General features: G+C 48.1%; 1 protein-coding gene across 1 annotated transcript; it reads left to right on the forward strand.

The window, feature by feature from the left end:
- Positions 1 to 378: 378 nt before the first annotated feature.
- On the forward strand, positions 379 to 2,525 carry CSF2 (colony stimulating factor 2). Its single transcript, XM_039252572.1, has 4 exons — positions 379 to 558; positions 655 to 696; positions 1,349 to 1,474; positions 2,206 to 2,525. The coding sequence occupies exons 1-4, from the start codon at positions 400 to 402 to the stop codon at positions 2,305 to 2,307; spliced, it is 429 nt and encodes a 142-aa protein (XP_039108503.1). The 5' UTR covers positions 379 to 399; the 3' UTR covers positions 2,308 to 2,525.
- Positions 2,526 to 22,090: the final 19,565 nt, after the last annotated feature.

The following is a 22,090-nucleotide window of genomic DNA, read 5'->3' on the forward strand; positions in this document are numbered from 1 at the left end:
GAGCCTGGGTGTAGGCGCTCGATCCAGTGTCTCCCAGGCCCCGCCCTGGCCACTCCAGGCCAGGAAGTCAAAGCTGTGCCCAGAGGCCCCTCAGAGGGAGGGGGCAGCCTCATTGGGCAGACTAGCCAGGGAGGGCTGGAGAGTGCTTAAGGAGGCAGGCGGATGCGCTGCCAATTCTTGGAAGGGCTTATTAACAAAAACCCCTGAGCCTGACCACCTGGAGGAAAGGCTCACCGTTCCCATGTGTGATAAGGGCCAGGAGATTCCACAGGTCAGGTAGTTCCCCCGCCTCCCTGGCGTTTTGTGGTCACCATTAATCATTTCCTCTAACTGTGTATATAAGGGCTCTTTTGCCAGTGAGCCCAGTGCTCAGAGAGAAAGGCTAAAGTCCTCAGGAGGATGTGGCTGCAGAACCTGCTTTTCCTGGGCACTGTGGTCTGCAGCATCTCTGCACCCACCAGCTCACCCAGCTCTGTCACTCGGCCCTGGCAGCACGTGGAAGCCATCAAGGAGGCCCAGTGCCTTCTGAACGACAGTAGTGAAGCAACTGCTGTGATGGTGAGTGAGGAAGGGAGTGTGGGCCGTGTCTGAGTCGCCTCACTGGCCTAGGCTGGCCCTGTCAGCTTGGTAACACGGTATTTTCCTTTTCTACAGAATGAAGCAGTCGAAGTTGTCTCTGAAAGGTTTGACCCTGAGGTAAGATACTTCTCTCTGAGACACCTTCCCAGAGGCCTCTGCCTTGGGGGTGGGGATAAGCTCATTTTAGATGGACTTTCACAGGGTCCGCATTCTCCTCAGCCACCTGGGTACCAGAAGGAGGGGTGCTCAGGAAACCAGTGGCCTTGCCTCTGTGGCAGTCATGTAAACTCCTTCATTAGCTGAGAAGCCACGGACAGACCTAGCATTCAAGGGGGTGGGGGTCACCAGGGGACCGGTGGGGAAGCAGGAGTTACTTTGAGACCAAGCCCTGTGGAGACAAGAGTGCTGACTACAGAGAGGCGCAGAGGTATTTCAGAATCAAGCCTTGATCACACAGCAGGTCTAAATTGGGCTACTTTCTGCCCAATTGGTGGGGGGATAGCAACCTGCTTTCCTGGGGACTGGGACCCTCTTGAGATGCCAGGGAATGTGGCTGTGCTGATGAGGGTGGCCTGAGCTGAATGGTGAAGATACATGTTTGCATGAACAAAGCAGTATGTATGACTAGACCCAGCATCATCCTGTGCCCCTCCCAAACCCTACTCTTGAGGGACAGGGCTGAGAACAGGAAAGAGTGATGAGGAGGGTGTCATGTGCCCACCAGAGGGCACTTGGCCACTACTCACCAACGAATGGACATTTCCCACAGGAGCCGAAATGCCTGCAGACCCACCTAAAGCTGTATGAGCAGGGCCTACGGGGTAGTCTCCTCAGCCTCAAGCAGCCCCTGAGAATGATGGCCAACCATTACAAGCAGCACTGTCCCCTTACACCGGTGAGTGCCCATGTCAGGGTCCCAAGCTAGAAGGTTTTGGCCTAGGAGGGTTGAAGACTGGATAAAAGGAGGGGCCTTCCACTGTAGCTGATGAAGACCCCACAGGGTTTCTGTGTCAACAGATTTGTAATGATTTGCCCCTTCAGAGAGCCAACAGCCCTGCCTATTTTTATCTCTAGGAGTTAAGGCCATGGAGCTGGGAGCCTACATACTCCCTAGTGGGAGTATGCTTACGCTCTTATTATCATTAATGGGCTCAGCAGTGAGGCAAACTCAAGGAAATTCAGGGCCCACCTAAGGTTCAGGATACATTCCTGGGCCCAAATGCTACCTCCTAACAGGACTTCCTCAGCCTCTTGTGAGGTTCCTAAATTGCATGGGAGTAAGGAGGGGGTCATATATAGATTGGACAAATGCCCCAAACAGTCCTTTCCTGTGAGGAGAGAGGTCCGTGGCCTTGACTGCTGCCTGCCCCTTCTGGGTCGCTGGAGCTGGCCTCTGAACAAAAAGGCAATTTGTCAGGTGCTTGGCCCTGGCTACGACTGGAGGAATTGTGCACTCTGTGGGTGACACCTGGTGGCAACCTGTCACCTGATCCAGGTCAGGATGTGGGTCCAGAATGGGTTTTAACAGGCATTGCAGAAACACACTGGTACTTTGCTCACATTACTCATTCATACCTGGACTCAATTTTCTTTTTCTTTCTTTCTTTCCTTTTTTTTTTTTTTAAGGAAACTCCCTGTGAAACCCAGAATATCACCTTCAAAAATTTCAAGGAGAATCTGAAGGAATTTCTGTTTAACATCCCCTTTGACTGCTGGAAGACAGCCTAGAAGTGAGGCAGGCCAGTGCAGCCAGGAGACAGCCCTGAGAGCACACCTCACGACTCACCGCCCTCGAACCTACAGATTGCTGAAACTCAGGATCTTCACCTTGGAGGGACCATAGTGGGGGCTGTGGCCATGGGGGTGGGGTGGGGCAGGGCATAGACTTGTGCTGAGACATGCTGCCCGATACAGGCTTGGTATGGGGAGCGGGCAATGTTTTACATTGGCAGGGATCAGTAATATTTATTTATATATTTATGTATTTTAATATTTATTTATTTATTTATTTAAGATCATACTCTATATTTATTCAAAGTGTTTTACAATAATAATAAATTAAAAGCCTCTTCTTATTTGTGCAATTTCTAGTTTATTTTCAAGCATGAGCGAATGCTGACGGTGTTCTCCTCCCCCACGGGGCAAGGATGGGAGGAGCTGCAGGGTTAGGGGGGGCCTGAGGGGCGACACTGTCAGAGCAGAAGGGAGGTGAGAGTTGGCCTGGGTGCTACATTCTGCACACTAGATATGCTTCCTTGGATGCTCAAGGGGTTCCAATGCAAGACAAGGTTTTCAGGTTCATTTGGAAGTCTGAGGAACCTGGTCAGTGGACACTCTGCTCCAGAAAAAGGACTTTATACTTCTTGAGAAGGCTTGGGGGTTCTTGGGGCTTGGGTGGCCACTAGCTGAATGGGCCTGCCCTTGAGAGAGGCAAAACCCTTATGCCCCTGGGCCCCGTGACTACAACTAAGCCCTCATACTCAGGTCTTCAACCACTCCTAAGGTGAACCAGTAGATAGACTAGCTGTTAAAAAACAACAACAAAAAAAAAACAAACATTAAAACCAACAACAAACAACAACAACAACAACAAACCACAGAGGTCAGAGCTAAGCATATTTACCAAACTTTCCCCCAAATGGGTGACCTTAATCTATGAAAATCAGAATGTAAATTTAGAATTTGTTAGTACATGACTCTACTGTGGCATTTTTCTAAGCTGGCATTTGTTTTTACATGAAGTTTTGCATCTAATCAGGTGCCCTTCCCTAAAGTCCAAGGCCTTCAGGCCAAGAAGGAGCAGTGCTCTTCTCTTCCCTTTGCCAGCCCGGTTGGAGGCCGCGCTCCTGAACCCATTTTCTTGTGTCCCTCCTGCAGACAATGAGGAAGTGGGTGTGTCCTCAAGTGTCAGGTGGACAGCAAGGCCAGCCTTCTCTTTGACAGATGGGCCTGAGGAAGCTGGCTTGGTGCAGCTGTTCCCCCGACTGGCTTTCTCTCCACACCACCTACTCTCTCTGCTCTAGCCTGCACCTGCAGGCAGCACCAGTCCTGACCAAAGACCTGTTCTAACAGGCAGGCAAAGAAGGGTCATGACTCTAGATGTGATTACAAATAAAAATTCTTAGACCAAGACTGATTTTCAGCAACAACAAGAATCCATAAAGTGTGCTGTGGTCATAGAAAATGCATGAAAAGCATATCTTGCCCACTGATAAGGTCCTCTCTGTCTTCCACGTAAGCCAGTGATGACTGATAAGAGATTTAGCATTTCCTTAGACTCACATATATAGGTACCCCTCTCCACAGAAATGTGGAGCCAAACCCAGGGCTCAGATCGGCTTGGAGCTACCCTCAAGTCATACCATGTACCTGTATATGCTCCTGGCTTGTGCACTCTGGGGATTAGAAAACCATTTTGCCTCAATGAAGACAGTCAGCGCATCTGTCCACGACAATCACACCGCAGTCTGTGCTGAAATTCAGAAAGAACTTTCGGCTGACAACATTATATACAATGTAAGTCTGGGTCTTCATCAAACATCACTTTGCTCTTAGAGGCCCTGTGTGTTTCTGACCAGCTTCTCCTTCTTCCAGGGTTCCTTCAAAAGGCCCCAGAACACCAGTGAGGTAAGGTGCAGTCTTCCCATGGACCTTTCTGGCCACATTTGAGAGGGGTCATCACACCCGTTGGCACCCAGGACAAAGATAAGAACAAAAGATACCAGAATGAGAAATCTGGGGAGACAGCTGAATTTGAGTTTGGGGCCTCCAGCTCTGCCAACAGATGAATGAGTGGACAGTTTCTAGGCTTTCCCAGGCTCTCTGATCGCCACCCTAGATCAGCCCTGGGCCTAGGGAGAGACCAGACACTGCACACCTGGTGTCCTGTGGGACAATCAGACTAGGGCCTGAATTTGAGTTCAGGGCTCCTAGCCAGGGTGACCAGGGATGGATGATAATGGGGTTCAACTTGTGCTCTGCTGTATACCACCATCATCCCAGCACCCCTAACCTTGTTTTAGGAGCCCTGCTATGGGGAGTTTACAAAGGTCTTCATCTCTACCTTGAAGGAACTTATGAAATACAACGAGCGTGATCATCACATAAGAAAAGTTTATAAGGACATGAAAGAACTCACCAGAATCTGCCCAAAGCTGGAAGTAAGTTGCTGTTTGCTCTTAGGGAAACCTCATGCCACTACAGCCAGGGGCCCAATGGGACAAAGGACTTCTTATGGCCTCCACTTGCCACATGTGAGGCCTCAGGTACTACTTTCTGATCCAAAAGAAATGCACTCACTGACAGGGGCTGGGGCTTAGAAGAGTGGGGATTTCGGGGTTTTTTCAGAAGTTTCTGCTCTGCCCTCTGCCAAGTCCCTATGCACAGCATGGAGCAGGTCTGAGACAGGTCAGAGCAGGGCTGGTTGGGAAGGGCTGCTCAGAGCCAACCTTGGTTGGGTGGCCAGTCCCAGGAAGTTCTGGTTTGCCCTGCTCCTGGGATTCCTTCAGGGCTAAGGAGCCCCACTAGGAGGCCACTATGTGGAGATGGGCAGTGGTGTAGGGGGGCATGTGCTTGGGAAATGACTGAAGTGTTCCTCTATGTTTGGCCCCCTGCTTACACATCCCCTGTGTGCCCTTACCCTGCTTGTCCGGGGCAGCCATGGGACCTGCCCACACTTTGCTGCTCTTCCCCAAGGCTACAGATGGTTCTCATACCCTGTGCTCCATTACCACCAGACAGCCTCTACTGCCCCCTTTAAGGGCCTGCCCATTATCTCCCAGGGGCCGGAGGGTTTACAGAACCCTTGTGGCTGGTAGAACAGAGTTTATTTTTTTTCTCCTAAAAAGATGACTTATATATGTATTTCTTATTTAGCCAGCAGAATCACCCAAGAACTGTACTACTGAGAAAAGTAATTTCTCACAGTTCAAGGAAGCCTTACAGAGTGTTGTCATATCCATAGAAGGATGGAAATCCTGTAAAAGGGTCAAGAGCAACCTGTGAGACTCCATCTTCTCAGTGAAACCTGGTTAGAGCTGCAAGAAATGGAATTGGAGGAGCCTCAGAAACAATTTATAGCCAGGGTGGGGTTGGAGTTTGCTGGCTCTGAGCTAACTGACAAGACTGCGGGTGGGCAATGGGGGTAGGGGTATGCCTGAGGAAATATTTCTGTAAATGATACAACAGCACCTGCTACTAAAAATAAAGTTGAGGTATATAAATGCTGGTGAGAGAGTTGTGGTGTTTAGTCTCCCTGGGCCCTTGGTAAATTGGAAGGGGCAGAGGGCTGGGACTGATAGCCTCATAGCCAGGACTCTTGACCTGGGCAGCCAGGGGTCTCACGGGGGGGGGGGGGGGTCGGAGGGTGAGTGGGAGCCCCACCTCATCTGCTCTTCTGCTGCCCCTCCAGTGCCAGTTTACACACAGTAGGGGCCCCATCAATGTCTGTGCAGCTTATTACTAGCCCTCTTCTCCCTGTGCCCTTCAGAACTCGAATCAGGCCCTTTCTCAGATCCCTCCACCCCCAGCCTTACTCAACACCCAGTTACCCCTGGATCTGAGGGCCAATACCCAAGGCTCAAGGACCTCCCCTGTGTGGTGTCTACTACTGCTCCGGGGGTGGGGGGGCTGGGTGTCTAAATCTAATGCATTATCTCCCCTTATCTACCTTCCTGCTGAGGACTGATATAATCACAGAATGGTCAGATCTGGTAAATGACTCAGGAGAATGGGGGCTTTGAATCTATCCCCAGAGGACTGGGCACAGTGGGGAACCTGGGCCAGGTGGATGGCCCACTGGGACCAGGGATATCTTCAACCCCCTAGCTTCTTCTAGACCATCAAACAACTATCTGACTTCAAAATAAAGCCCCTCACAACACCCTTCAGGGTCTCCTTGGTGTTAAAAGCCCACTCCCCAACCGCTGTCACCCCCTAATTCCCCAGTGCATGGGGTCCTGCCTGTAGTGAATCCCCCAGTTGCTCTGGTCCTGAAGTACTGCCAGAATGAGGTACTGAACTCTAATCCCCTTATCTTCAATTTTAACCCTAACCCTGATTTGAAGAGTTTACTGGAGGTGAGAGCCTCCTACAATCCAAACCTCCCAGACCATGAACTCCTTTGCCAAACCAGGAAAGATAAAGATCTATTGCTCTGGAATACCATTAGGTATCAAGCTGCAACCACAATTTGGCCCAAGCCAGACCTGTAGGGAGTATGTAACATCTACCTTCTGATAGGGCTTGCCTAGGTGTGAAACTATGGATTATGCCTGTAGCCAAGGCACAGACCTACTATAGCCCTGCCTACCCCCATTCCTTGATCCAGGCTCCAGAGACCACTCCCTGCTCATCTCCACCTTGAGAGGCCACATCAGGTCAGATAAGCAAGTATGACTGAGTAAAGTTGCCAAATTATCTCAGAACATGGAGGGAAGCCCTGTGACTCAGTTCTGGGTATCAAGGCTGATAGGGCCAGGGGCCAAAGATAATTAAGATAAAGCCTTGAGGAAGCCCATCGTACATTCTTCACAGACTGTGAGCTCTAAATATAATCCATCATCTCCCCTCGCCTGCCACTCCACATGGGTGCTCAGGGTGTTCCTCTGTAACGAGCACCAGAGCCTGCAGGATGCAATGGCAGAATGGGGTTGTGGAGACACACCGATGACAAGACCCACTGCTTCACTGCTTCAGTCTAAAGCATCTAACAGTGGATGGCTGGGGGCTAGCATGTACACCCCTGTCATCCCATTGCTGTCTTCAGGACATTAGGGTGAACACAGGCCTGTCCTGTCACTAACTTACTGTGACATTGAACAGGTGCCTCAGTCTCTCAGCCACAGTCCATACAGGCAGGGTGGGCTCTAGCCCCAAAGGCCAGACCATAGCCAAGGTTCAGGGTCTTTGTCAAGCTAAAGGGCCTCAGAGCATGTGGCTTAACTCTAGGGAAACTAAGGTTGATCAAGAGATTCTGGTGCCTCCTCCCTCCTACACTGTTGGTGGGAATGTAAACTGGTACAGCCCCTCTGGAAACCAGTGTGGAGGTTCCTCAGGAAACTAACAATAGAACTCCCCTATGACCCAGCAATAGCACTGCTAGGAATTTACCCAAGGGATACAGAAATGCTGAGGCATAGGAGCACATGGACCCCAATGTTCATAGCAGCACTCTCCACAATAGCTAAAACATGGAAAGAGCCTAAGTGTCCATCAACAGATGAATGGATCAAGAAGATGTGGTTTATCTATACCATGGAATACTACATGGCAATGAGAAAGAATGAAATCTGGCCATGTGTAGCAACGTGGATGGACCTTGAGGGTGTTATGCTGAACGAAATAAGTCAGGCAGAGAAGGACAAATATCATATGTTTGCACGTATAGGAGGATTAGGAGGAACTTGACGGAGGAACAAGGGGGAGAAGAAGGGCAGAAATGGTGGGGGAAAGGGAGAGAGGCAAACCATGAGAGACTCTTGAATGCTGACAAAAACTGAGGACTGATGGATGTGGGGGGGAGGGGGGGATGGGCATGGAGGAGGGCACTTTGGGGATGAGCACTGAGTGTTATGTGGAAACTAATTTGACAATAAACGATTTATAAAAAAAAAAAAAAGAAAGAAAGAAACAGTAAAAAAAAAAAAAAAAAGAGATTCTGGTGCCTCCTCTGGGAAACAACAAAGCTGGTAAGAACACAGGTAGGAAGGTAGCTATTCGACAAGAAATAATTGTCCCGATTCCCCTGCCACCCTTAAACCTTGGTCACCAAACTACCATCCATGAAGAGATGCTGCAGTGAGGGCCACTTGGGTTTTTTTCTTTCTTCTTCTTTTTAACATTTACTTTTGAGAGAGAGAGAGAGAGGGAGGGAGAGAGAGAGGCAGAGTGTGAGCAGAGGAGGGGCAGAGAGAGAAGGAGACACAGAATCTGAAGCAGCCTCCAGGTTCTGAGTTCTGAGCTATCTGCAAAGAGCCTGACGTGGGGCCTGAACCCATGAACCATGGGATCATGACCTGTCAACGTAGGAAACTTAACTGACTGAGCCACTCAGGTACCCTGAACTACTTGGGTTTTCTATGTGCCCTAGTTTCCTCTCTAATTAGGCTCATATCTAGACAGTGGTAATGGTTTCTGTTGGGAGCTGGAACCAGATGGGAGGGACATGTGGGTACTGTGCTAGAGACCCAGGCAGGCCTGAGCCCACAGCTCTCTGGGAGCCTACTGGCTCTATTGCCTCAGAATATATGGAGAGGCTGGTACACTGGAGGGTCGGAGCTCAGGGATAGATATCTGGGCACAAGACACTTGGTCTGACCCCCAACTGGCTGGGAATGGCCCTACATACTCCCTTTCCCTAGGATACCAGGCAAAAGGTTCAAATTATATCCCTCCAAGGAAGATAACCATGGGCAGATATGGGTTGGACCCATTCTGACTCTGAAGAAACACTCCTGGCTTTTCTGGGCCCACCTCTAGACCAGGAGGGAGCTCAGGGCTGGGTAGCCTGAGAACATAGGCTCATTCGTACATCAAGACTTCCCAGGACAACTGAAGAGTCCCTTTCCCTTTATTACACAGGGGCCTCACCAGGGACTACCTCAACTCTTTATCACCCTTTGCCTCCTAGAGCCCCCCTTTGCCCCCAGAAGTCAGTAGTACTGAGGTTAGAACCAGGAATCTAAGACATCCACTTAAGTGGCTTAAGTGGTTGTGCAAACTTCTCACACATGCGAGGCCTCAAGAACTGGAACAGCCCTATTGGCAGCCACATGGTGGTCTCTGTCACAGGCCACAGTGTGAATACATTCTTTGACTCAGCTTTCAAATCTGGGGAGAGCACACAGAAGGAGAGAAGCTTCATCCACAGAAAAAGCCAATTTGTCTGTCCATTAAATAAAATGATGGACATGAAGCTAACATGTCAACATGGCAAGGCACCTGTGAAAGGTCCAGAATGGCAATGATACTAGGATGATGTCATGTGAGCTAAGGGTTAGAAAGGAATTGGGATGATGATCTGGGTGGTGGGATGGCAGGTGTATTTTCTCTTTGGTTTTCTACCCTGTGATGACTGTAAACATGGCTGTGGCTGGATCTGAGGAGAGATGCTGAATGGGTCAGTGGGCATCATGTGGATCTGAGGAGAGATGCTGAAAGGTCAGTGGGCATCATGTGGTTCCCTTGTTTATAGAAAATTTGCATCTTCAGTGTCTTCAGGTAAATGGGGTTCTTGGTGGTAGCTTGCATCAAATGATTCCCCAAGTCGGTGGTTCAACAAAGAGGCACGTGATTGGCTTAAAAAGGGGGGTGCTCCCCTCAAAGTCCAGAGGGTTGTCTGCTCTTTCTGAGAGCAAGGACAGCCAATGAGGTCTGGTTGCTCTTCCTTGGCAGGCAGGAAAGCTCTCACTGTAGTCCTGGAGCTTGCAAGGCACTGTTCAGGCATCCTCAATTAACCTTACAACTATCCTGTGCATGGAGTGACAGGTGGGGGCTACACATCTGGCCTGCACCACACAGCCCCAAGTGGACAGGACTTGCCCTGGAAACTAGGACCTAAGCCCTTATCTCTCTTGTATCTTGGCTGCCTGCACATGTGCATGCTTAGGGATTCAGGGTCTATATGAATGAGAGTGGAGGGCCAGGGCTGCATGCACTGGGCACATATTGTGCCAACCTGGGCTTCTGAGTAACTTGCTATTTGTGTTGAAGGCACATGGCTGAATCCAGCAGCTCCTGTTGTGGGACCCTCCCACATTGTTACATGGGCTTCACAAAAAAGAAAACTGGCATGTGGGTCTCTCCTAGGCCTTAGTCTCCTTAAAACTGTAAAGTAGGGTTGTGGCAGGGACAGAGAGGCACCAGCCCCAGACCAGCCTGCTATGACATAGGAAGGCCTACTGTCCTGACACTTAGGGCAAGACCAGGAAACCTGTTTCTGCTGAGAGTGCCCTGATGCTGGCCCTATTTCTCTGAGGAGAGGGGAGGCCAGAATGCTCATGGCATCCAGGTCTACAGTGCAGGTCAGAGCAGGGCAAGCCCCAAGAAGGGAGCTGGGCGTGCGGAGGGGCCATCTCACCTTCTGTTAGTGCTGGAAGCACCCAGGCCCCAAGGCCCAGACAGGCCTGGGACTTCTGCAGAACCATACAGGAGATAAGCTAGACTGAATCTTCAGGCCTGGTTCACAGAGGCCCCCTTTCTGGACCCTCAGAAGGCCTGTTGTCCTCGGAAATGGCTGACCAATTTCCCTCCTGTGAGGAGACCCTGCTATGGCTGCCAGGAAAGATGCAGCTTCACAGCTTATTTTTCACTGTGGTTTGAGATAACAGCAGTGAAATAGTTTCATGTTGCTGCCACTGATGTTATCTCTGGCCCAGACCTGCTCTTTCAACCTGAGAGCTGATTAATTAAAAACTGTTCTCCCTTTTCTTTTTCTCAACTTCAAGGGAAGATCAGCACAAACTCCCCAGGTTCTGCCCTCAAACATACTTCATGGCCTTCACCCAAGAGGAAGATCCATATTTCTTCAAGATCCTGCAGTTCTTCTGGAAGCAGAGAAAATCTTTTTAAAATAATTATTTTGAGCTTTAATTGAGTTGTATGTTAAGCACACAAATCTCTAAGTGTACATTTCAGTAGCTTTTTGTATCTGTCTATACCAATATAAACAGCACCCCAGAGCTCTAGGATATAGAGCATTTCTAGGACTCCTTTATAAAGGCTGCCTCTGCTTTCTCCTTCTTAGTTAGTATCTGCTGCCCTAAGTGTCCAACCTCTATCACCACAGAGTCATCTTGCCCTTCTTAAACTTCATTTAAATGGAATCATAGACTGTGCTCTCTTTTGTTTGACATCTTTTGTTCAATATTAATATCTGTCCAATTCTTTCTGTTTTTTGATAGAGCTGTAGTCTATTTTGTTTCTGCATAGTTCATCATGTACCATCATGTATTTCCCCATTTCACTGCTGATGGATATTTTAGCTGTGTCTGCTTTTTGGCTAACATTAATAAGGCTGCTACAAATACTCCTGTATTCCTATCTTGGTGAGTATTATGTATGCATTTCTGCTGGAAATGCTGGGAATGATGTGGAGTTACTGGGCCATTGGATATACATATTTTAGTTTTAGTAGTCACTGTCAAATATTTTTCCATGGGAAAGTCTTTTATACGCAATATTATTGGTTTTCCTCCTTCTTGTACCCTGCTTGTCTATCAGACTCTGGATCTTTCCTCTCCTTTCACATGATCTGAAACTGCTTCCCAAAGTCCTCGTCATTGCTGGAAATTCTTCTCAACATTGTTCAGTCTTGCCCAACTGTCAACATTCTGACAAGCCAATTGTTGGGAAACAAAACCCAAATCCGATTAAGCCTCAGAGGGTGCTCACAGGGCCGTTGGACTTGCCCTTGGGGAGCTTGGCTTGGGTAGGCTGCAGGGAAGTAAGCACATAGATAAGAGCAGAAATCAGCAAGTTTACACTCTCCACTTCCTCATGCTACCATGGCTGTATAGGGGCTCCCTCAACTTCTAGCATCGCATTTTGGGATCAGTTTGTTCAAAAAGGGCCCAGTCTGACATGGATGTGGGTGGTGTCTTGCCAGGGTGTTCTTCAGTGTAGCCCTTGTCCATAAGTCTCTTGCCCCATAGGCTCTGGGAGGCCCCAAGGAAACTATGATGTGCTATCATCCTGGGGGAGAGACAAGGTTGAGGGGCTCAGCCCCAGATAGTATCCTGGGCTCCTCTCAGGGTCACCATCCCCTAGTCAATCCCCCATCATACCTTGGTATTTTCACTTTCCTGGCCCCTTAAACAAATCTGCCCACTTCACCAACCTATAGCCCTGCCCCAGCCTAGCCCACCTGTCCCACACAGATCACCACCACAGTTGGCCCAGGGGCATTAATCTCTACACAGACTTCCCATACTTCTCTCTCCGTGGCAGCTGGATGGATTTACATACTCATGAATCCACTCAACAAATATTTATTGAGTGCCTATGAACTATCAGGAACTGTGCCAGGCTCTGCAGGGAACCCAACCCTTGAGATGCTTACATTTTAGGTAATTAGTCTGGCCATGTCCCATATGGGCTGCCTGCTGGCTCAGGGTGAATATCAAGCTATATGTTCTGGCCTAAGGCCCAGCCATGACACTCTGGCCCCCACAATCCCTATACATACCTTTAGCCTCACTGCTCACAGCCCTGTCTCCCTCCTGGCAATCCTAGGCCCCAGGAACAGAAACCAGCCACAGTTCTACCATACCCTGACCCCTATACCTGGAATGTATCTCAGCCAAGTGCCTGAAATCTGTTAAGCTCCTGACATCCATTTCCCTCAGGAGACTCGACCAGTGTCGAGTAGGAATCGACATATCCTCTACGAGGGCATACTCCTCCTCAATACTTACTCTGAGGCTTGCCTGCCCACCTACTGGGCCTTACGGTACACTATCATCTGCCTCTCAGGTAATATGGGGTCTCTGCTCTGACCTACTTCTCTATCCCTCAGGTCTGAGGAGGATTCTTCACTATATGGGTGCCAGCAGTGGCTATATTTTAGGGTCTGATGAAAATGAGTCTTGAATGCTGACAAAAACTGAGGACTGATGGATGTGGGGGGGAAGGGGGATGGGCATAGAGGAGGACACTTATGGGGATGAGCACTGAGTGTTATGTGGAAACTAATTTGACAATAAACTATTTGTAAATAAATAAATAAATAAATAAATAAATAAATTATAAAATTGAAAAAAAAAATGAGTCTGTTCTCACCTGTAAGTAAAAGAAATGTACATCGGTTTTATGGAAATCAATATGAAAAGGCATTTTGAGTTTTCAAAGTTTAGAAAATGCTCTGTGGAAGCAGATCAGCACTAGGCTATAAGATACTCAGCAAGGGATGCTGTTATCATTACCTTTATCTATGACAGCATCTGAGAGGTGAGCCAAGAGGATAACTTTGGGCCACTCAGGAGCCAGGGGACCTGGGAACCCAATACCAGCACAACTGCATGCTCCCTATCCCACTTAACGGATTTGGGTACTATCTCAAAGGAAACAGAAGGGAGGGAAGCTCAGCTCCCTGGCAATGTGTCACATTTCCTCCTACTCAGAGCCTGGGACAGCCCCAAGCTTTCCTGGTGGAAGCCCTGGCTCCTGTCTAGGCTTCTTCTGCCAGCAGGGCTGCATAAGGGTGGGGTCATTTCATGCACTGGGAGGGGAAGCCAGGGAACCAGCAGCTGCTGCTAAAGCCACAGCTTTCAGTCAGAAACTACACAGTAACTCATAGTCTCCACTCTCTTCCTGTATCCCAGGAAGCTCTCCTTGACTGACCCCACAGTTCTCAGGCCCCTTACCCCACTGGGATCCCTCTGGGCCAGCTGTTGTAGGCCCCTCCCAGGTCCTCGGCTGAAACAGAAGCTCTCGCCCTCAACAGGGCTGGGAACAAGGCTGTACCCAGCCCAGGTTCAGAGAAGGGTTGTGACCCAGTTAGACCCTAATGCTCCATCTCTCACTGGTTGACCCCCTAGAAATGAACACCATCCAGTGTTGGAAACCAGGCAGAACTTAGGGAAAGCGGCAAGAGCTGCAGGCCATGTCTTGGGTCACTGTCACAGCAAAGGCTCCCATGCCTATGAAACTCAAGAAGAGAGACGCAGACTTGGGCTCCATGAGCAAACAAAAACACCAGGTATGGCTGAGGGCCTAACTCCCCCAAGTTACTGTAAGCCCCCATGGTAAGAAGGAGCATCTTTCCTTAGAGTCAGACAATCCAGTGGTCCAGGAGTCAGAGAAAGACAGAACAGGTCCATAACACTGACAGACAAACTGACAGACACAGCTCAGGGCTCCTGAAAGTAAGAGACAGACAGATACTGACAGAGTCCCTGGCACTGACAGATTTAACCAGAGCTTGGATGGGAAAGATGCAAAGACCAGTTGGGGACAGTGGAAGTGACAGACTGACAGAGTCCCGGGCAGTGACAGACAAAGATACAGCTGTTGCAGTGGTGGAAGTTCTGTCCTGAGCTTGGCCTTAGAGGCTCTTGGAGTTTCTTCTTGTCACTCTGATCAGAGAATTTGAAAAATTCTTTACAGGGCCACAATTCTCCATACTCCATGATCCCCAAGTAGGGAGCAGGCGGTGGCCTTTGCTGTCCCTGGACCTAGACTCAAGAATCAATCCACTCTCTTGTCCCCACCTCCCCTTCCTAGCCTTGTAGGGCAAGGAAAGCTTCCCCCATATTCCTCCTAGGTCCACCTACTCATAGCATGGTGGACCTGCTTGTCCTCGAAAAGGTTTTCTTAGGGACTACTGTGAGTCCAGACTCTGTGGGCACATTGGACAGTGTCAGGCAAAGGCTGCAGTCTAATTTATCAGAAAATGCTTGGTTCTAATTGGCCAGCTTCTGTTGTCATCCTTGTGACTTCCAGGGCTCAGGGACCTAAAAGCCTAAAAGAGTCTAGCTAAGAGGAGACATTCTAGGTCATATGACGATGAAGTGATTAGCCCTTTTCATAGATAGGGAGACTGAGGTGACATGGAATTTATTCAGCTCTATAGAGTCCAAGAACACCTTAGGAAGGGGTGAGATGTTTCTCCCTTGAAGGGACCTTTTTGTTAAAATCATGACCAGGCTGTTGCCTCAGGTTGGGTTCATGGGAACAAGACTCTGAGACAGAGATCAGCATGCAAGATTGCTTATGGAAGGGAAGCCGTTCAAGGTCACTCTTGAGTGGAGTTGTAGTATAGTCACTAACCATTTTTGACATCACTCATATATATGACCTATTTGCGAACCAATCTTGGGTTTTTACTTCCTTCATCAGCAAGAATAAGCACAGGGAGAAGCGGGATTTAATGTAGTCACAACAAAAGTCTCAGCTAACCCAAAGGAGGATTCTGGAGCTGGAATGGTCCTTCAAAGTTTTCCTAACTTGGGGCGAGGAGGAAATCAAGACTTTATTCCTCCATGCTTATCAGTAATTGGATATAGGCTGTCCTTGGAAAGAAGCATGACTTTAGGCATGGCAACTTTTTTCAGTAGAGGAAATCCCTAAAGAAACATGCAATATTCTATCTGAAGCTCAGGGCTGTTCTCTGCTGGTATGCTAGACATAGGACAGTGCCAGTAACTAGAGCAAATGTGAAAGAACTCCTGGTATTGGGTTTGTGCAGAGTCTGCCCCCATGGCTATTCCATTCATGTACCCACTGAGCCAGCACTGGGGTAGAATGACAGAAACTGGACAGTATCAGCTGGGTGAGTCAGTATGTCTACCAGATTACTGTATCTTTTCCACTGTGGTATGATTTCTGGCGACTATTACCATGAAACATGAAACTACTCATACTATGTACCACAAACATTTGTCCAGCGCATTCCTTTATCCTCAACTTCCTTGTCTCGGGTCTTCTGGTCTTTCTCCTTCGAGGTCCCGGGCCAATCAGCCAAGCCATATGCCACTTCCCATGAGTACATATATATTTAATTTCAGACTATCTCTCTGCACAAAGTCAGTGGCCAGATGTACCACCTGAAGCTCTAGCCCATTGAACTTTTCTTTACTATTGCCATTCAAGGTCACTCTTGAGTGGGGTTATAGTATAGTCACTAATCATTTTTGACACCACCCATATACTTATATGACCTATTTGTGAACCAAGCTTGGGTTTTTACTTCCTTCATCAGCTGGTCCTAGGGAATCACTCATGTAGCCATAGGCTCTTGTGCCACAGAGGTGGATGACATGGGATTCTGGGTTACCTGTTTGTGCAGCTTATTTGTGCCCTCCATCCTATTCATATTTGATTCCAGATGTATGACTTTCATCTTATAATGGATTGTTCTAGGCCCACCTGACCTTGTGGCTTAGTAAGTCTAGAAGAAACCAACTCGTCACAGGTAGTTCCAGCTCATGATTGCCCCAGCTCCTCTAGGGCTCAGGAGTACAACAGCAATTGGTTTTCAAAATGTATATGATTACCCAATGTAGATGCTATGACATTGCTCCATAGTCCTAGGGAAACAACATATTTTCCCACTACTCATACCTTTAAAAACCATAGGTTCTGATCATTTATATGGCCTAAATGGCAGGGCTACTTGTACTACAGCCTGAAACTGCTGCAGAAGCCCTTTCCTGCTTGGGGACCCACTCATAGATGGCAAGCTTTTGTGTTGTTGTCAAGAATATGGGTCAGAATAATATTCCTAAGTGTGCAACGGGTTGCATCCATAACCCTAACATACTTCCTTCTTCATAATGAAAAGTACAAGATGTAGCAATTTTTCTTATGCATTGGAGGAAATTTCCTGACATGCCTTAGAACAACGGATCTCTAAAAATTTTGCTGATGTGGAAGGCTCTGAAGCCTCATAGGGCTTATCTTCTGGAGTGCATGTGTCTTATCATGGCCACCAAAGTGTTAGCCACTTCTTGGTCACCTTGTCTGATTGGCATAACATTACTGGTAGAGTAGACCAGTGAGATATTCTGTGGGATGTCCAAATGGTCCAGATCCCTTGGGAATATGTTATCATAGAGGGAAGGAGAGATAAACCAGCTCTGTAAATTTATACTGTTTTCTCCAAGTGAATGTAAACTATTTGATAGGGATGGAAAGGAATGAAGTAATCAGATCAGTGGCCACTCACTCAATGCCTGAGGCCATGTTAATCTGCTGAAGCGAAGATACCACATCTGGAAGGCACAGTGGCTGTAACTGTGGCTACGACTTTTTGAATTGGTAGTAGCCCACTACCATCTTCTAGTAGCTATCTTGAGTTTTACCAGTGAATTAAATGAAGATTTGATGGACTCCCTCTAGGTCTTTAATGGTGGCACTAATCTGTGTCATCACCTCTGGAAGAAAAGGCAGGGACTCTGCTTGGAGGGTGCAGGCCCTGATTTGGCCCATAGATATCTCACAAGTTTGAGATATCTAGTATAGCCAGGGAGAGAAAGAACCAAGCCCTAAGGTACCTACCTGCAAACCTAGCAAATGGGCAGAAGAGGAGAGAGCTGCAGAAGTTGGTAAGAATTGGTCCCAGAGGAAGAAGAGTGCCAAGAATGGTGGCATCATGGAGGCAAGGGGAGTCCAACAGGTCAGAAAATAGTCCTAATCTTGGAAAGAGCAAGTTAGTGTAGGGTGAGGTGGCATCTCTTGGCAAGGCCTTCAGGACAGGTAGAGTGAGGTGGTAATGGGGAATGAGAAGAAGATGTGAATGGAAGAGACCTGGATAGTGCAGGCACTGGGAGACTTTTGGACAGGCTGGATGCCAAGCAAGATTCAAGTGAGAGCAGCCCTCAGCCTGTGCATTACCCTGGCCTCTCTTTAAGCTTTCCCCAGAGCCTTGTTGGAGCAGGATGGACAGGAACTGTTTTAAGGTCCAGATGCCAGCTCATGCCTGGGTTTCCCCAGAGGGCAGGTCCAACTGGTCTACCAATCTGTTCTGGCAGTTCTGAGCTCTTCTCGGGCAGAGGTACATCCAGCTGTTTTGAGGGCTTTCCAGAGACAATGCTTCTGTCCCATGGAACCTACAGGGAAACCCCCAGCTCTGACATCCACCCCTTGACTAAGGCCTCCAGAATCTGGGCCAGAAGCCAGGGTGGAGCAAGCCATTGAGTCAGGACAGCGGTTTTCTGGCTTCCTTAGTTCAGTTCTCCACAGTTCCCCTACCTTCCCCACCCCAGAAGATGACCCTGGTAGAACTGAGGAGCTGAAGACCATAGTGTCACTGGTATGACTTACATCATTTCTTTAATGCTCACCACAATCATGTGAGACCACAACCCCTCTCCCACAGATGGTGTAACCGAAGCTCTGAGCAGAGAAATAACTTGTCCAGAGTCACATAGCCAGAGCCTTGAACCCCAGCCTCTGAGACTTCTTGTCAGGTGCTCTTATATTACCCTCCTTGCTGTTCAGCATGAACCAGGCAGGAAAAGATACTGAGAGAGATGCCAGGTCTTTGTTAAGCAGCATCAGCATGCTCAGCTAGATCTGAGGGCCTCTAAGTGTTGCCTATGCCTGCCTTAGGACCCTCATCTTGAGTTTTACCTGGTCCATCCACCACCCCAGGCTGCCTCTCATACCTCACATCTCAGCCTTCCTCAGCCTCACTTCTTGGAGTCTCCAGCCCCTGGTTCCCATGGAGACCCTCCTCCTAGACATCCCTGACTCTTCATAACCACTGGTGTGGTGGAGACATTTTACCCACAGAGACATTAAAACATGGAGAAGCACAGGGAGCCAGGGCAGAGAACACATGGGTCTAACACTTTCCCTAGAGCAGGTCCCTAAGTGTCCAAAAACAGCAGATGTGAGGGACAACTGCCCTGTGTTTTAGCCACCTCAGTGAGGTCAAGGGTGAAGCAGCTGGGGCAGCCCCAGATCCAGGGTCTTTGGAGGGAATCTCCTCTCCTTGTTCCCCACAGGAAGCATGTGGTGCTGTCTGGCTAGCCACAGAGGCCTGGACATCCCCACAGAGCAGCCCCACCTCTCCACCTTTTGGCCTTCTGGCCCTCTCCCCACTTTTATTGCACTGGCAGTCACACTTATCTCAGAGCCTGGCTTCCTGCTGCTTTTAAAGAGACATGCGGCCTAATGGCTGGGCTGCCACTCTGCTAAGAGGACCTTTCTGCATCTCCTGGGGTCACAGTAGACTTGTGCCTTGCTCACCTTTGAGAAGGAGGTACTCTTCTTCCCACTCAATACCTAGGTCGCTCTGGTCTGCCAAACAGCCCAGTGACTAGAATGTGAGCTGTTCTGAAGCAGGAATAGATGGATGGTTGGACTGATTCATTAAAAAAATACATATTTATTGAGGACCTAATTAGTATATATCAGGCACAGTCTCGGGCACTGGGGACAAGGGAGAAACAAGACAGGTTCTGTCACCTGGTATTTACATTCTGGGGGGGAACATAGATAACAAAGCATTAAACAAAAGGATTCTCCAGTATTTCCTTGATTCTCCCACCTTCTGCTCCTGAGCTAGCCTGGGCTCTTGAAGGCCACTGCCAAATGCCCTTGGACAGAGCCAGAGGTATCCAGAAGGAAGTAGGGACAGATGGTGAGGGAAACCCGGGACCTAAACCTGACAGGGTGTGTCTCACTCTCAGGACACCATGATCCTAGTTATATGAGGAATTGGACTTGAGATACAGCAAGTACCATTCTGCCTGAAGCTCCAGTACCTAGAAATGCTGGAACTTTGAAGGGTGGATACCACATCTGCTGTTCATCAGATTGACTGCCCCTCAGCACCTTCATCTAGACACAATCCAGGAAAACACCCAGAGGTGATGCCCACTGAAGCTGAAGCACATTGGTAATCAGTCATGCAAATGGACATCCTCACTGTGTGGAACATCTTCTGAGCTTCTGGCCATGGGCGAGCAAAGAGGAATGTTAGACAGAAGTTAGCAATATAGGCTGGGAGAGGACAGCTGTAAAGATAGGAACAGTCAGTGGTCAGCAGAGATTTGCTGCTCATCACATGCTCAAACCATTGCTCACCATGAAGGTGAGCTCTTCTCTCCACTCAGCATCAATCCCCCAAAATATCAAAGCAAGAGGGCTGTGATGTCAAGATGAAAGGGGCAGAAAATGAGGCAAGGACAGTTGCAGCACAAATGGCAATATCAGGAATGAGGTAGAAGCCCTCCAGGGACATTCAATTTTGGGGACAAATTGAAGCCACTTCATTCAGTACACCTCAGTGGCTTGTGGTGGGAAGGAGGATGTTTGTGACCCATCCAGTGATGTTCCCCAAGATAGTCTGGCACACTGCAGTAGGATCCCAAGGGTCAGAAAGTTTGAGAATTGTATTATATTTCAAGAGCTGGGTTGTTCTGGACTCTAAGAATGGGCCCAAGAAAAACATCAGATCAGGACAATCCCAGGGCAGGTACTCAAATGTTTTGCTTCTGCACAATTTGATAGCTTTCTTGAGAGACCATGTGGAAACTTAGCTTGCCTCCTGAAGAATTTAAAGGCCAGTGAAGCATGTGTATTTGGGATTCACTTGCTAATGCCCACAATGGCAGGTGCTCATGAACCAATCTCCAAAATTTAAACAGATTAAGAATGAGATCACTGTTTTCAGGTATGTCAGCCCTACAAGAGGCCCTCAAGTAGAGGTGGACACAGATTTGTTATCCTTGAGCTATCAAAGGTGACCCATGTTTACCTGGAGCCCTTCCACCATCAACTAGTATACAGATGCATAATAAAATTCCAGAGTAGTTCATACATTCCTGCCTGGAGCGAAGGTTCTCTCTCTGAGAGTGAACATGGCTCTGGGTCTGGGAAATCACCAAACTCAGAGGAAGAGGAAAATGTGGGCACTTCTGAGGAAGGTTAACCATTTTCCTAAGCTCTTGCCATCTCACATGCCCCCGCTTGGCCTGTTCCACTGTAGGTACAGCAGGGTCAGGCTATCCTGCAGATGAAGCAATGTAACCACTAGAAACATTTTATGAGAAAGCCAGCCCATCATGTGGCTGTGCTGTACAAATCTTAGCTGAACATATCAGAGATTTCTTAGAAATTACTCTAATGTCTTAAGAATGCTATGTTTACTGTTAAAAATCTAAACAAGCAAAGTAAAAGACATCCCCTTTACAGAGATGGCATTCTAGTTAGCATTCTTTAGGCACCTCTTTTTCCCCATCCATAGAGTCAGGTATACATTTATACCCTTTGTGAAAAAATTTCTTACTATACATGATATACCCTCTTTTATCTTGTTCATTCAGCAATTGTAATGTGCCATATGGTAGCAATATTATTCAGAGTCAAAAATTTATTTTGATTCAAAGAGCTAAGAGGAAGTTATAATCTAATATTATGTCAGCTACATTTTGATAGTAGAAAGTACAGATTCCAGAGAAAGGCCTTCTCTTAATCTTTATTCAGTGTTACAAGAAGGTATTGCCTCCTGCTCATCTGCCACCCGCAGCGTGACTGACATGGAAAGGGCAGGCACAGAGAGAGGGGCTGCCTGGGCTCTCAGGTACCATGGATGCAGAAACTCATCATCACAACAGTATGTCAACATCGCTAAAAAAACTTTGACAAAGTGAAAGACCCTGTTAGCAACAGTGAAAGTTTTCTGAAGGGTGAGAAAACCGCCTGAGAGAAGAATGACTTGGCATCTGATTGGCTCATGATGTCTACAAAAAGGCAATTGATCAAAGTGGCAGGGAAGACCCCCAGATGCTCATGGTTTAGCCACTTGCATAAGACAGGAAAAGGGAAAGTGACATTTACTGAAAGCTGGCTATGTGGTAGTGCTAGGCACTTTCATATATTATCTTATTTAATCTTCACTACAGCCCTTGGAAGTGAATATTATCATCCATTTTACATGTTCAAAAGTGAACTCCTTATCTTCCCCTTTGAAACCAACCCATCCATGGTCTTCCTTATCTCAGGTGACTTCACAACTTTTTTTCTAGCTTCTCAGAAGCAAACCCTTGGAATCATCATTGACCCT

This window comes from Hyaena hyaena, unplaced genomic scaffold (genome assembly GCF_003009895.1).
Source record: "Hyaena hyaena isolate Hyena2069 unplaced genomic scaffold, ASM300989v1 scaffold_425, whole genome shotgun sequence".
In the NCBI taxonomy this organism is placed as follows: Eukaryota; Metazoa; Chordata; class Mammalia; order Carnivora; family Hyaenidae; genus Hyaena; species Hyaena hyaena.

Bases quoted from the DNA above. Each gene is read 5' to 3' on its own strand.
- CSF2 (XM_039252572.1), top strand. From the start codon at position 400: ATGTGGCTGCAGAACCTGCTTTTCCTGGGCACTGTGGTCTGCAGCATC. The intron at 697-1,348 runs GTAAGATACTTC...CATTTCCCACAG, and splicing joins CTGAAAGGTTTGACCCTGAG to GAGCCGAAATGCCTGCAGAC. The intron at 1,475-2,205 runs GTGAGTGCCCAT...TTTTTTTTTAAG, and splicing joins AGCACTGTCCCCTTACACCG to GAAACTCCCTGTGAAACCCA.